The sequence below is a fragment of the Aulonocara sp. 'chitande type north' Nkhata Bay genome, linkage group LG9 (genome assembly GCF_057382095.1).
Source record: "Aulonocara sp. 'chitande type north' Nkhata Bay isolate Kocher_YH1m ecotype deep benthic linkage group LG9, A_spYH_male_GT1.1, whole genome shotgun sequence".
Lineage (NCBI taxonomy): Eukaryota > Metazoa > Chordata > Actinopteri > Cichliformes > Cichlidae > Aulonocara > Aulonocara sp. 'chitande type north' Nkhata Bay.
In genome coordinates, this window is record NC_141352.1 from 9212058 (window position 1) to 9225041 (window position 12984).

A 12984-nucleotide genomic window follows, 5' to 3' on the forward strand; every position below is an offset into this window, starting at 1 on the left:
TTTCCGGTACGGATCGGGTAGCAACACAGACGTTCAAAGCTACTCGCTGGCGTAAAATACGGGATCCTGACTTATTAAACGGCGATTTTTACGTCATTTCTTCACCAGAAGGGAAGTGTGAGGGGCTAATCGTTCCGATATTGGTTTCCATATCCTGGATCTCTCTAAAAATGATCCGAAGCCTCAGCCCATCCCATCATCTAAAGGTAAGCACCGAGCTAACTTTACTGTGAGTTCAGTTCATGTTGAGTTTAGCTCCTGAATGAGGTCTTCTGCTGCTCTCCTCGGTGTCTGTTCACAGTTTATTGTGAACACGTTGAGAGAAGAGTGAGAGAGTGTTTGGAGAAAAACACCAACTAATCATTAGCTCAGCATGCTGGGAGAAGTTGAGCGTTTTGTGGGAAATGAAGGCCTCACTCGTGATTGTAGCAGGAAGTAAGCTATGAAAGAAGAGAAAGAAGGAAACTGCCGTGAGGGGGTGCCAAGAATAGATTTGAAAAAAGAAGTTCGTTACTCTCCCCCCACCCACCCATCGCCCCGCGGTACAGAGTACTGGAGACACTCACGCATTCTGCCTGAGTTGCCCGAGCACTATGGGCTCAAAATGTAGTCATAAATATTTTGTACTTGTAAAAAAGATTTGTATGTGTAAAAAAGATTTGTGTGTGCGTAAAAAAGATTTGTATGTGGACTTAGAAAAAACCCCCTGCAAGTTACAAGTACGGATTTTGACCCTATTTTTCTTCCTTTCATCTGATTGGTCAATGTCATGTCAATCACAAATGTAACAATCCAATCAGAGAACAGATGGGTTTGGCTGTCGAGGGGCGCTTTTTTTGAACTGCAGGGCCCTATTTCAGGAAGCCGGTTTAGTGCAAACTCTGAGTAAGTATACCCTGAGATAACGAAAACTCTGGGTTTTCAGTTTCACAAAGCGAGTTTAGATTAATTCTGAGTGAGTTACTATGACGACACACTCCGTGAAGCTAACCTGCCCCCTAGCAGGTTTACTTCAACTAACCCTGACGTTCTCCGCCTCTTTGTCAGAAACCTGACTGTAGGAAGTGTCAGACATGGCGTGCCCCGTCCTTGAAGAGCCAGTAGATGTTGAAGCCCAAATTCTCCGCAGAGCTCTCCGCCGGGAGAGAGTGATCAGAGCGTGTTTGGACATTTTATCATTTCCTGATGATTTCCTGTGTGAACGTTACCGTTTTTCAGCACAATCTATAATTCATTTGAATAACATCCTCAGGCCTAATATTGCTCATGTGACACATCGCGGACATGCTCTCAGTTCTGTACATATTATTTGTATTGCACTTCGGTTTTTTGCAAACGGGAGCTTTCTGTATAATATTGGTGACGCTGAGCACGTTTCCAAGGCTACCGTCTGTCGGGCAGTCAGGAATGTTACAGTTGCACTGAAACGTCTCCTGTACGCGTTTGTGGTGTTCCCCGGTCATAGACCCACAAGATTCATCAAAGAGGGATGCCACAAAATTGCAGGTATCAGGATGAACAAAACTTAATTTATGATGTGGTGATACTTGAACTACTACTTAAATTTTACATTTATTCTCACGGTTCCCAGGCGTGATTGGCTGTATAGATGGCACTCACATTCCAATCATTGCTCCTTCAGTAAATGAAGGAGACTATGTGAACAGGAAGTCTTTCCACAGCATTAATGTACAGGTACATAGTTCCCTGTAGCATTTCAAACTAACAAATTATTTCATTATAGTAATGGATGCTAATTTGTGTTCTCTGCACTGTGAAGATCATGATGCTGCCAACATTATCACAAATGTGGAAGCCAACTGCTCAGCCTCTGTGAGTGGTGGTGGTGGAGGACCCCCACCTGTTTTTCGGGCCTCCGCTTTTTTTCTGTTGGCTATAACGGGTCACGTTTGAGCATACAGAGTAAGCAAATATGTACTTGTAATGTGCTCAGATAATTTCAATAAGTGCTTACAGAGGGGAAATTAATGTAGCCTCTAACTGCAATTGATTTACATGGGACAAACAGACCAAGCACTATGGCTCATAATACAATTACACCTTACCTGTTTGGACTATATTTTTATATTTCATCTTTACTTGCTGCCAGGAACGTTTGGGGCCTGTTGGGTTGCACCTGCGCTTACATTACATCACAAAATAAAATGTATGAAATACAAAATAAAATAAAATAAAATAACGTGTTAAATGGGTGGAAATCCCTAGATCAGTGTTTAAATTAACACTCACGCATTGACTCTGTCGGCTATGTTTTGCCATGCATGCTCTCTTTCTTTTGCAGCTGAGGCTGTGTTACTTTTTTTCCGCGGAATTTGCATGTTATCGGCATATGCTGCCATCAGAATTTCGGCCTCAAGCGCTGTAAAATACATTGACCGCGCCTTCTTTCCCTCCGTCTCCATGGTGACTCGCTTAATCTGTGCTCCACTAATCAGGGCTTTATGTATCCTCGTGCGCGCGCTTCACTTGGGATTAAAGCAACTCCGCGTTGACTGAACTGATTGTTATCAGCCTTTCTGAAACCGAATATTCCGAGTTGGACAGTTCGGGGTTACTCAACCCTGAGTATCGTTTTTCACTCTGAGTATAAATGCCCACCCAGCGTTTTCCTTCATCACCACGAAGGAAAACAGTCTGTGGTCGTCCGAGTTTGGTGATTTTTTTGTGTCACAGGTCTATGTGTTTAATACAGGGACTTCCACAGCCTTTTCAACAGCGCTGCGGACCACGGGACGGGCAGTGTTTTGGAAATGACAGTCTTCATTACAAAGCTTTCTTCGTTATGAATTAGCATACATGTTTTTATTGAACATTTGAAGAACCAGCAAAAAAAACAAACTCTTGTAGAGGACATAAAGTCAGAGATAGAAAAGACAAGGAGCAGGTGCATCTAGTACAGGTAGAGCTGCTGCAAAAACCCACAGAGCCCAGCAGCCAGCGTAACAAATTCTGGATCCTTTGCTTTTAGTTAGCAGTTAGCATTAGCAGCACATCCTGCGTCCGATGTGAAAGGACTTTTATGCTGCGCACTGTGACTCCCTGGGTCAGCCCTGACTTTGTGTTAAACTAATCCTAAAGTAATAATGGTATTTCTAACCACTGATATACCACAACTTTTTCCTTTCAACAGCTGCTGAAAGTTAGGGGACCTAGCTGCTATCGGATATTTATATAGCGATCCTCCAGCTTCAAACTGTATCACCCTTCAAGGACCTGCAGTTCAAAAAAGCGCCCCTCCGACAGCCAAACCCATCTGTTCTCTGATTGGATTGTTACATTTGTGATTGACATGACATTGACCAATCAGATGACGGGAAGAAAAATAGGGTCAAAATCCGTACTTGTAACTTGCAGGGTTTTTTGGCAAAGTCCACACACAAATCTTTTTTACGCACACACAAATCTTTTTTACAAGTACAAAATATTTATGACCACATTTTGAGCCCATAGATCTGCTGCAGTATCAGGGTCACAATAGACTGCCCTGCTGCTGTGGATGAACACATGAGAGGAAATGAACTACAAAGTCTCATTTCAATGAGTGTGGCTGCTGTAAAGTGATGCACAGGAAGATGTTAACAAAAACGAATGAAACAGATGAAAGTAAACAGTGTTCATATTTGAAAGCACAGAGAATAAAAATATATTGTGGTGGTTAATGTGCAGCTCTTGGTGATTTGGGAGAAGAATAATGTTTTTAATCATGTTGTGGATTGAATGTTGGATTTTATTTAGTTTTGTGTACAGAAGACAGAAGTTTTTTCTACTTTTCATTGATCAGATTGATTTCTTTTGCTCACGTGAATATTTGAAGTTTAATGCTCATTTTCACAGGTAGACCTGACTATAAGTGTTCATTCTATGAAATGTTGATCATGGAGTGAACTCGGGTGTTTTGTTCAGTTTTATTTCTGTAGTTGAAGTTCTACAGAAGGTCCAGGCCCATGTTTTATAATGATGGGGGGTGCTAAGGTGTTGAAAGTCTTGGGTGGGGGAGTAACAGGTCATTGTTGGTAGAATCCGCAGCAGGAGCTGTTCAGGGCTGTTTGCTAGCTGTGAATTATTGGTGCAGTGGGGTCTTTAGGTCTGTGGTTGGTTCACCGTCTGATTGTTTTCCAGACAGAAGCAGAGTCATTAGCTGAAAACAGGTTTTGGAGTTTAGACTGTGATGCTGTGCAGCTGTCGTCACAGAAGCTGATGTTACAGGACGTCACAGCATCTCTATAATAATCCAAACTGTTGGTAACAATCCTGAAAACCTGCCAGTCGGTGCAGTCCAGACACACCTGCAGATTCTCCACAGCCTCATCAGTCCACTGCTTCAGTGTCTTTACAAAAGCTTTAGACAGTTTTTGTTTGTGCCTGTTTGCAGGGATCAAGTGAACCATGACATGGGGTCCGTTCTTCGTACCTGGCTAAGTAAGTTAGCTGGATTTGATTGTTGACAATTTCGCGTGATCCTGGATCGTTCGGTTCTCCGAAGCTCATCCGGGACTTGCTGTCATAGTAACAGAGCCGTAAGCGTAAACCTGCTCGGGAGCAGGCTTACTTTATGTAAACAGGATTAGATCGTGGCCACTCAGGTATGTCCGCTTCATTTATACGAAAGCAACAGCGATATTTTACCACTGTTTTTCCATAAATAAATAACATCAATGTAACTAAAGATAATGCAGTATTTGATTCTTTCATTGATTTCACACAGATACATACAGGTCATTTCGTAAAAAAAGGGAAATGTACTATTAATCATTCTATTTCATGTATGTGATTATTTCAGATGTAATTCTTATTTTAGAGTAGTAATAGTAAATTACTTCGTGTAATCAAGATGAGAGACCACGGCTATAAAAGCGAAGGTGGATTTGGGAAGCCTGTCGCAGCCATATCCTGTCCGTTTACGCGAGCCACCCATTGTGGAAGGTGCAAGATTGATAAGGAGAGTCCTCAGAATCCAGCGTATATTGCGGGATAGACAGGATCCTTTAGCTCAGCGCGACAGTGTGCTCATAGAGAGATATCGATTTTCCCGTGAGGGTATTATTTACTTAACCAACTTGTTGACGAGGGGGTGCAGGACCACCACCTGTCTTTTTTTGCTCTGCCCCTTTTCTTGGTTGCTGTTATAAACAAACAAACAGATTATTTCAGGGTCTCTTTCCAAGAGACGACAAGCAATATAAGTGATAAATATTACCATTCTGTAGAATATTCTTATATTTCACTTTTACTTGTTCCCATGTTCTAGTGGGTCCTGTTGTGGCTCTAATGTGAAAGAGGATATAATGTAATATAATATAATAAATTTACCCTACCACCTACTGGTGTTGGCCAGAGGGGCCGATGGCGCGATATGGCAGCCTCGCTTCTGTCAGTCTGCCCCAGGGCAGCTGTGGCTACAACTGTAGCTGCCTCCACCAGTGTGTGAATGTGAGAGTGAATGAATAGTGGCATTGTAAAGCGCTTTGGGTGCCTTGAAAAGCGCTATATAAATCCAATCCATTATTATTAATATTATTAAATTACTTATGAGTTTGATTTGTCAGCAACTTTCTGCCAGCCCTCTCTCCTTGCTTTTGCAGCCTTTGCAGTGTTCCCTTGCGTTTTAATTAAACTCTGAAACTCCTGAAATCCCTCAATCAAGAGTTCTTGCTCTGCTGCCGAAAAATACCGAGCGCTCTCCTTCGACATTTTCGCCGACCAATCAAAGGGTTGCCGATCAATGTTTCTACTATCGATGCGTAGCCCCTGTTAAGCCACCCAGTGATCTCACATTACTTCATCCAGCTGTACTAATCGTCAACAACAGGTGTGTTCGGAGAACCGGGACAGCGAGCTCAAAGTTAGCGCGATGATTTGATCTTGGATGTGTCATTTGATCTTGGATGTAGTAAGCGAGGTACGAAGAACGGACCCATGGTCTGAGAATCCTGGTGCAGTGTGAGATGATGATCCTCTTACTATCAGCTCACCTTCAGTTTCTTAGATGTTTTCTCCAGTTTGTGTACAAACTGCCATGAAGTTCTGATGAAGCACCAAACTACAGTTACTCAGTCAGTGGAGGTTCAGTAGTGCAGTTTCTCACCACTGTTGTTAACTGGAGGCTGACACACTGACTGAAGACATTTAGTCTGAGTAGATTTGAACTTTCCTTCTTCATTGTTTCCATCTTGCTTTGACTGCAGCTGTAACAACACTGATTCCAGCAGGATTTGTAAAAAGCATTTTGACAGACACACAAAGCTGGACAGCTTTTGTTCTGAGTCCAAGATCTTAGAAAGAAAGTGACTGGACGTCTGTAAGCTTTTTTAAACGTTTCACCTCTCATCCAAAAGTGGCTTTTTCAGTTCTAAAATCAAATGGTGGAGAGTCCCAGGCATTTAAACCCTTGTGGGGGTTGTCAACTGAAAGGGTCGTCAACCCACTGTTGACCATTGATCTTATCACAAGAGCCAATGTGTGGAAAAATGTGTGTGTCAGCAGGTCCTGAGTGAAACCTTTGTGAGACCCTGTTTCACTCTATCATGTAACTCGGTGCTGTCCCTGTTAAAGAGCCAAGAGCCTTTCTTTCCACTTCCTCCATGTAAAGTTTGGCTACAATGGGACACACTGGGGAGCTCACAGCACATCCATGTTTGTGTCTGTAGAAACCCTTGTTGTATTTAAAATATGTGACTTTATGCTGCTACCAATGAGCCTGAGTGGGACTCCTTCTTTGTGTGTCTATGGAAGTTCATATATACAGGGTGCAGCATCCACCGGGTAAAGGTGGTGGTGGTATGCAGGGAGCTCAGTGGCTTTTTCAAGATGTTTTCTCCAGTTTGTGTACAAACTGCCATGAAGTTCTGATGAAGCACCAAACTACAGTTACTCAGTCAGTGGAGGTTCAGTAGTGCAGTTTCTCACCACTGTTGTTAACTGGAGGCTGACACACTGACTGAAGACATTTAGTCTGAGTAGATTTGAACTTTCCTTCTTCATTGTTTCCATCTTGCTTTGACTGCAGCTGTAACAACACTGATTCCAGCAGGGTTTGTAAAAAGCATTTTGACAGACACACAAAGCTGGACAGCTTTTGTTCTGAGGGTTTGGAGAGAGCCTGTCTGTGTGTCTGCATTCACTTTGTTCCTCTAACAGAAAATCAATGTGCAGATGTTGATTCCTGCAGTGACTGTTGTTCCTCAGCCTGTAGAAACCATCCTGCAGCTGCTGGAACAAATGAATCTTCTAAATGTTGCTTTCTCTGGTTTGTGTTTGCTCTGCTTCTTTTTGTCAGAGATCAAATACATAAAAATATTCTTTTGTGTCCTGGCAGCTGATCAGCAGGAGGAGAATCTGACGGAGGAACATTTTCAGCCATTTGGACTCAGCTCAGCCACTACAGAGGAAACAATGAGCTCAACACAGATGGTGAGGAAGAAATGTTGAACCTGTGGTCAAGTTACAAGAAAATACAAAGATAACATTTTATAAGGATACTGAAGTAAAATAAAGTAATTTTTCATACAATATATTTTTTTTCCAATGAGCAAAATATTTTCTTTATTGTCATTTTCATTACAGAGGGAGTTTCAATTCAATTCAATTTTATTTATATAGCGCCAAATCACAACAGCAGTCGCCTCAAGGTGCTTTATATTCTACAGTAGATCGTGCATTAGTAAAAAAGTTTGTTCCGTGACTGCGTTTCACTCACTGCCTCTGTATCTCTGTCACTGCAGGACCGACATGAAGCGAGACGTCAGCGCTCTCAGGAGGCCGACAAACCTCACAGAAGAAAGAGAGAGAAAAAATACAGCTGTGACGAGTGTGGGAAGGAGTTTACTCAGAACTCCAGCTTGAAATGTCATCGGCTCATCCACACTGGGGAGAGACCATTCACCTGTGACTTGTGTGGAAAGTCTTTTACCGACGCCGGAAGCTTGAAAACACACCAACTCATCCACAGTGGACTTAAACCATACAGCTGTGATCAGTGTGGCAAAGCTTTTGCTCGCAGTAGCTACTTAAAGAGTCATCAAGTTACCCACTCTGGAATTAAGGCGTACAGCTGCGACATTTGTGGAAAAACTTTCAGACATCAAGGGTATCGAAATATTCACCTACGCATCCACACCAGACATGAAGTTTACTGCTGTGATCAGTGTGGGAAACTATTTGTAACAGACACACAGTTACAACATCACATGTTTACTCACAATGAGGAGAGACCTTATAAATGTGACAAGTGTGAGAAGACGTTTAAAGCTCCACATTACCTGAGAGTCCACCAACAGATCCACACCAATAAGAAACTGTACAAGTGCAGTTACTGTGAGGTATGTATTTATATTTTTATCTTGTTATTTTAGCCTGGCTGTTTGGAACAACTCTGCTTATTCAGTTGTGTTAGCATGTTAGCAATTAGCTGGTTTCATTGCTCAGCTTAGCTCTCCACACTCTGGACTCTCTGCTCAGTTCAGTTGGTTCTCCCATTGTGCTGCACAGTCAGCAACTCGCCCAGTTCTCCATGTGTCTGTGATGTTTTGTCAACCTCGACTAGGGCTGGGCCATATCATACCGTTCACGGTAATACCGGTGTAATTTTGGGCAACGATAGGAAAATGACATATCGCGATAGAATATGGGTAAAGCGCACATGCGCAGTGCCTTTGTTTACATACGCACATGGCGGCGATGCAGAATGAGAAGAGTGAAAGTGGATCGTTAAGTGAAACGGATGAACCAGAACTGGTTTGTCAAAATGCTGCAACTTCAGTGGTGTGGAACTGGTTTAGCTTTCGTCTGTCAGATACATAAAAAGAAATATTTTTGGTAGAGCATGTTAGTGGGCCGTTGTTATTACCGTGTTGTTTGGAAAATACGGCACACTTAAAATCATCCTTTGATTTTTCTGAAAGTCGACAGAGCCCCTTATAACCCCGTGTGCCTTATGTATGAACTCTGGTTGTGTTTACTGACCTCGAAACGATTTTATGTGCACGGCGCTCGAAAATCTGTCAGATGTTTCAGTACGACTTTGCTAAGCTACAAAGCCGCACCGCTTGATGGATTATCGGAGCATTACGGCTATCGTAGGCGGAGCGATACGTACTGTGCTTCAACATAATGTTACCGTATTGTGTGTATGACCTCGTTTTAAGTTTTGTGGATATTATACATGGTTATGCTGAGGATATGTCGGCCAGGTTCCACTGGAAACGCCTTTTGGTTAAACTGTCAGCAAAGAATTTGCACTGTTACATTTTTATATAACTTTAATGCACATAAAAAACAGCTGCTTGTTTAAGTGAAAATATATTAGTATAGTGTCAATTATATCGTCAGTTATATCGTTCTCGCAAATTTTTAAATGTATATCGTGATAAATATTTTTGGTCATATCGCCCTGCTCTAACCTCAATGTTCTATCCATGACCCGTTCAACCTGCAGTGATTACTCTTTGCAATCTAACTACAGTCCACTAACTGCTATGCTAAAGAAAACAGATGGTGGAGGCTGCCCGTATACACTCCACACTATTCCTGCCCACCTTTAAGGTGCAGGAAGCTGCTAGAGTAATCTCCTGAACAATAGTTATCACCACTCAGCCAACATTGCCACATGGAGGTATAGAAAGAGAAGAATTCAAAAGCAGAAGCAATTTTTTCCCCACAAAGTCTCAAGTTTTCAAACTGTTGCAACATCTCCTTTACATCTGTATGTATACAGTGGAGATGCTCTGTATCTCACTATACAACTGTGTAGTGACAATAAAGGCATTCTATTCTATTCTATGTATGTCTCTGAGCTTCTGTACTTGTATATCATTAAAATGGTGATTAAAAACGGGATAAAAATGTTGAAGCAATTCCCTGACTTACACTGTCTTTGTGTCTTTGTTTAGAAGCAGAGCGACACAGATGGATCCAGTTCTCAACCCTGTCGTCACTGTGGTGGTGGGAAAGAGTTTCGCTGTGACCTTTGTGAAAAAACTTTCAGTAATCAAAAGAGTCTAACGCTACATCAACGCAGACACACTGGAGACAAAATGAGCTACTGCAAAGAATGTGGGAAAGGCTTCCCCATACCAAGTAAATTAAAAGAACATGAACTCTGTCACAGTGGGGTTAAAAAGCATGTCTGTGACCAGTGTGAGTCATCCTTCACCATTGCACGTGATCTTAAAATACATAAACGAGTCCACACAGGAGAGAAACCATACAAGTGCAGACACTGTGACAAAAGCTTCTCACGGTCAGGTCATCGTAATATTCATGAAAATACACACATTGAAGGGAACTTCAGCTGTGACCAGTGTGACAAAAGCTTCAAGAATCTCAGTTCATACTCCGAACACAAACGATCCCACGCTGTAAATAAACTGTTTCACTGTTACCAATGTGCAAAAACATTCACTTCATTATCTGCTCTGTGCAAACATCAGCGTGATCATGCAGGACAGTGATCACTGGATCAAAAGTATTTGGCCTTTTCTCCAAGCAGCCTGAATAAATCACTTTAATGTTTTTTTTTTCTCCCTCTCAAACTCATCTTACATCACAGCCACTGTGATCTTTAGTGGACCGGTTCAGTGAAACTCCCCTTTCTGTCAGTGTAAAGAAATTACATATTTAACTGCTTTTATACACAACAAATGGGGGAAAAACTGTCAGCATGATTGTTTGGACTTAAATTGTGAGAAATAAATGTAAAATTGCAGAAAAGTGTTGACTGTACAGTTTTTGTTTTTAAGGAACAAGTGTCTATAGTTGAAAGTGAAAATAAACTTTTCTGTCCTTTAATTGTTTATTGCTTAATTATTGTTTTAAAGATTCTTGTTTTATTTACCCTTTGTCTCACTCTCCCTCACATGACCAGATTTACCTTGTTTCTTCTTTTGCTTTCTCGCTCCTGATTGGCCCTTAATTGCACTCACCTGGCTGTATCCCAATTCAGGGTCTGCAGCCTTAAAGTACGCAGCCTTAACGGTCCACACGGGCCGCGTACTCAAAGACCGCTACGGCCGGAAGTGCGAGGTGTTACGGCTGGTGCATTAACTTAGTGCTTAGGCACCCTTAGGCTGAAGCGGAAGGGGTGAGCCACCTTTTCTTTGGAACAGTTTTCTCCTATTTTCCGGGTTAGGGAGCGAGGGTTAGTATTGTCATTTGTTTGTTCTGTTTCTTTCTTAGGGTTTAGTTAGTTTTCTGGTGGGACTTAGTAGGTTTTGTTTATTATTTTGGCCTGGGTTCACCCTGGAGCTGTGCTTCATTACCTTCAATAAAATCACCTTTTTTTTTTACTCACAACTGGTTTTGGATGTTTGGCTTGGGAACCAGGGCGGGGATTTGTCTCTCTCTCCTCCAACCTTATGTGCGTCTCTACACGCCTAGACTAGGGGCGTAACATGAGGCTTGTGAAATGGGACGGTCTAGCCTCTGTTGCACTGCCCAGGTTGCCTAGCAACCATGATACTAACAGCTGGAAATGTTTCATACAGCTTTGTTTGACAGAAATGAAGGAGAAAATCTTTTATTTGTTTATTTGTTTCTACATGAGCTTTGATTTGATAAATATCTGAGGCTGAGACCACAGGACTGTAAAACATGATTGTTGGGCTTCATTTCTGTACTGAACAGTCATTTAAGATCAGCTAGTAAATAACAATTAGCTCATGTTGTTCATGAGACTAAAGTCATCTTACTTTGGTAATGTAAATATAATATGGCCAATATTAAGGTTGTTATTTCAATCATTATTAGTTATTACAGCAGTGAACATGAACTCTGTTTCAAATACTGAGCTTCATTAAAGATTCAAGCTGCACTTATTTATATTTCCCGTCACCTTAAATCTTCACTTAAAGACAGGTTCCTTTGACTGTGTTATATATAAGAGACAAATATTGTTCTTTTGTAATGTTGGCATTACTAAATTTGTCTCAGTGCTGACTTTAAATATCCATGAAATCATCACATTCTCTGTAAGATTAAGGTCAACTAACAATTCAATAAAACTTTATTGATCCTGAAGGTTGACCCCGATATTGTGAAATTACTAATATTGTTATGTTCAGTACTTACTTTTGAAAGTTTACTCTTTGGCTCGCTCGGGCCACTTCTGGGGTGGGGTGCCCTCGGTTTCTCGGCCTGGGGCTCGGTCACTCAGGCACAGCTGGCTGCCAGCGGAGCTCACGGGCTCGTCACTGCAACCCCCCCTGGCTTCTGCTCCGCGGCTGCTGAGTGAGCCCTCATCTGGGACTCTCCTCAGCTCTTTCTGGGACAGTGGCGCAGCTGCCCCTCTGTTGGTCTTCCTTGGTCTCTTGTGGTCTGGGGGCCTCTGGATGTCTGGAGTTTTGATCTCCTCCATACCTGCTTCATGCCCTGGAGGACGGGGCTGTGGCCCCCCCCACACCCTCTTGCAGATCATTACATGAACCTTTTAAAAACAAGCGCGTCCATGCTCACAGGTGTACACACGGGTGATCACACCCACAAACTACACCCTTTTTGGCTCCTACCTCAAAGCACACTGTGTTCTGTTGATCTTATGTGCTGCACAATAATGTTTAATATTTAGTATTTACTGTCATATTCCCATATATCATTGTGATGTTGTTTATTCTATTACTCTTGTTCTCTTCTGCTTGTTTTCTTTTTTCTTTCTCAACAGGTGATCCAGGTGATTGATATATGCATTTTCTTTTTCTTTTCTTTTTTTTTCTGCTCATTCTGTTGGTTTTTGTCTTTTGCCCTTCTCCCCCGTCCCTCTTCTCAGCTGTTTCTCTTTCCCTCTTTCTTTCTCCCCTTCTTTCCCCCAGTCAAGTCTGTCCCGTATTCAGTAAGTGAAAATAAAATAAACAATAAAAGGTGAATCAAATGGACCATTACGGCAAGGCTGGGATGGTCAGTTTGGTAAAGTAAATCCGTTGGGCATCTTTCTTTGCCTTTAGACAACAATTCTGATGCAAAAGAGCCAAACGG

General features: G+C 42.0%; 1 protein-coding gene across 2 annotated transcripts; it reads left to right on the forward strand.

The window, feature by feature from the left end:
* LOC147321593 (uncharacterized) lies at positions 1–10806 on the forward strand. 2 transcript variants are annotated; one of them, XM_086305715.1, is made up of 4 exons: positions 1–206; positions 7337–7431; positions 7743–8339; positions 9909–10806. In XM_086305715.1, the coding sequence occupies exons 2-4, from the start codon at positions 7414–7416 to the stop codon at positions 10467–10469; spliced, it is 1176 nt and encodes a 391-aa protein (XP_086161841.1). In that variant the 5' UTR covers positions 1–206; positions 7337–7413; the 3' UTR covers positions 10470–10806. The 2 variants fall into 2 exon arrangements, with proteins under 2 accessions (XP_086161841.1, XP_086161842.1); XM_086305716.1 differs by having other exon boundaries at positions 9912–10806.
* Positions 10807–12984: the final 2178 nt, after the last annotated feature.

Excerpts from the sequence above, each read along its gene's own strand:
- LOC147321593 (XM_086305715.1), top strand. Across the intron at positions 8,340-9,908 it reads ACAAGTGCAGTTACTGTGAG|AAGCAGAGCGACACAGATGG; the intron begins GTATGTATTTAT and ends GTCTTTGTTTAG.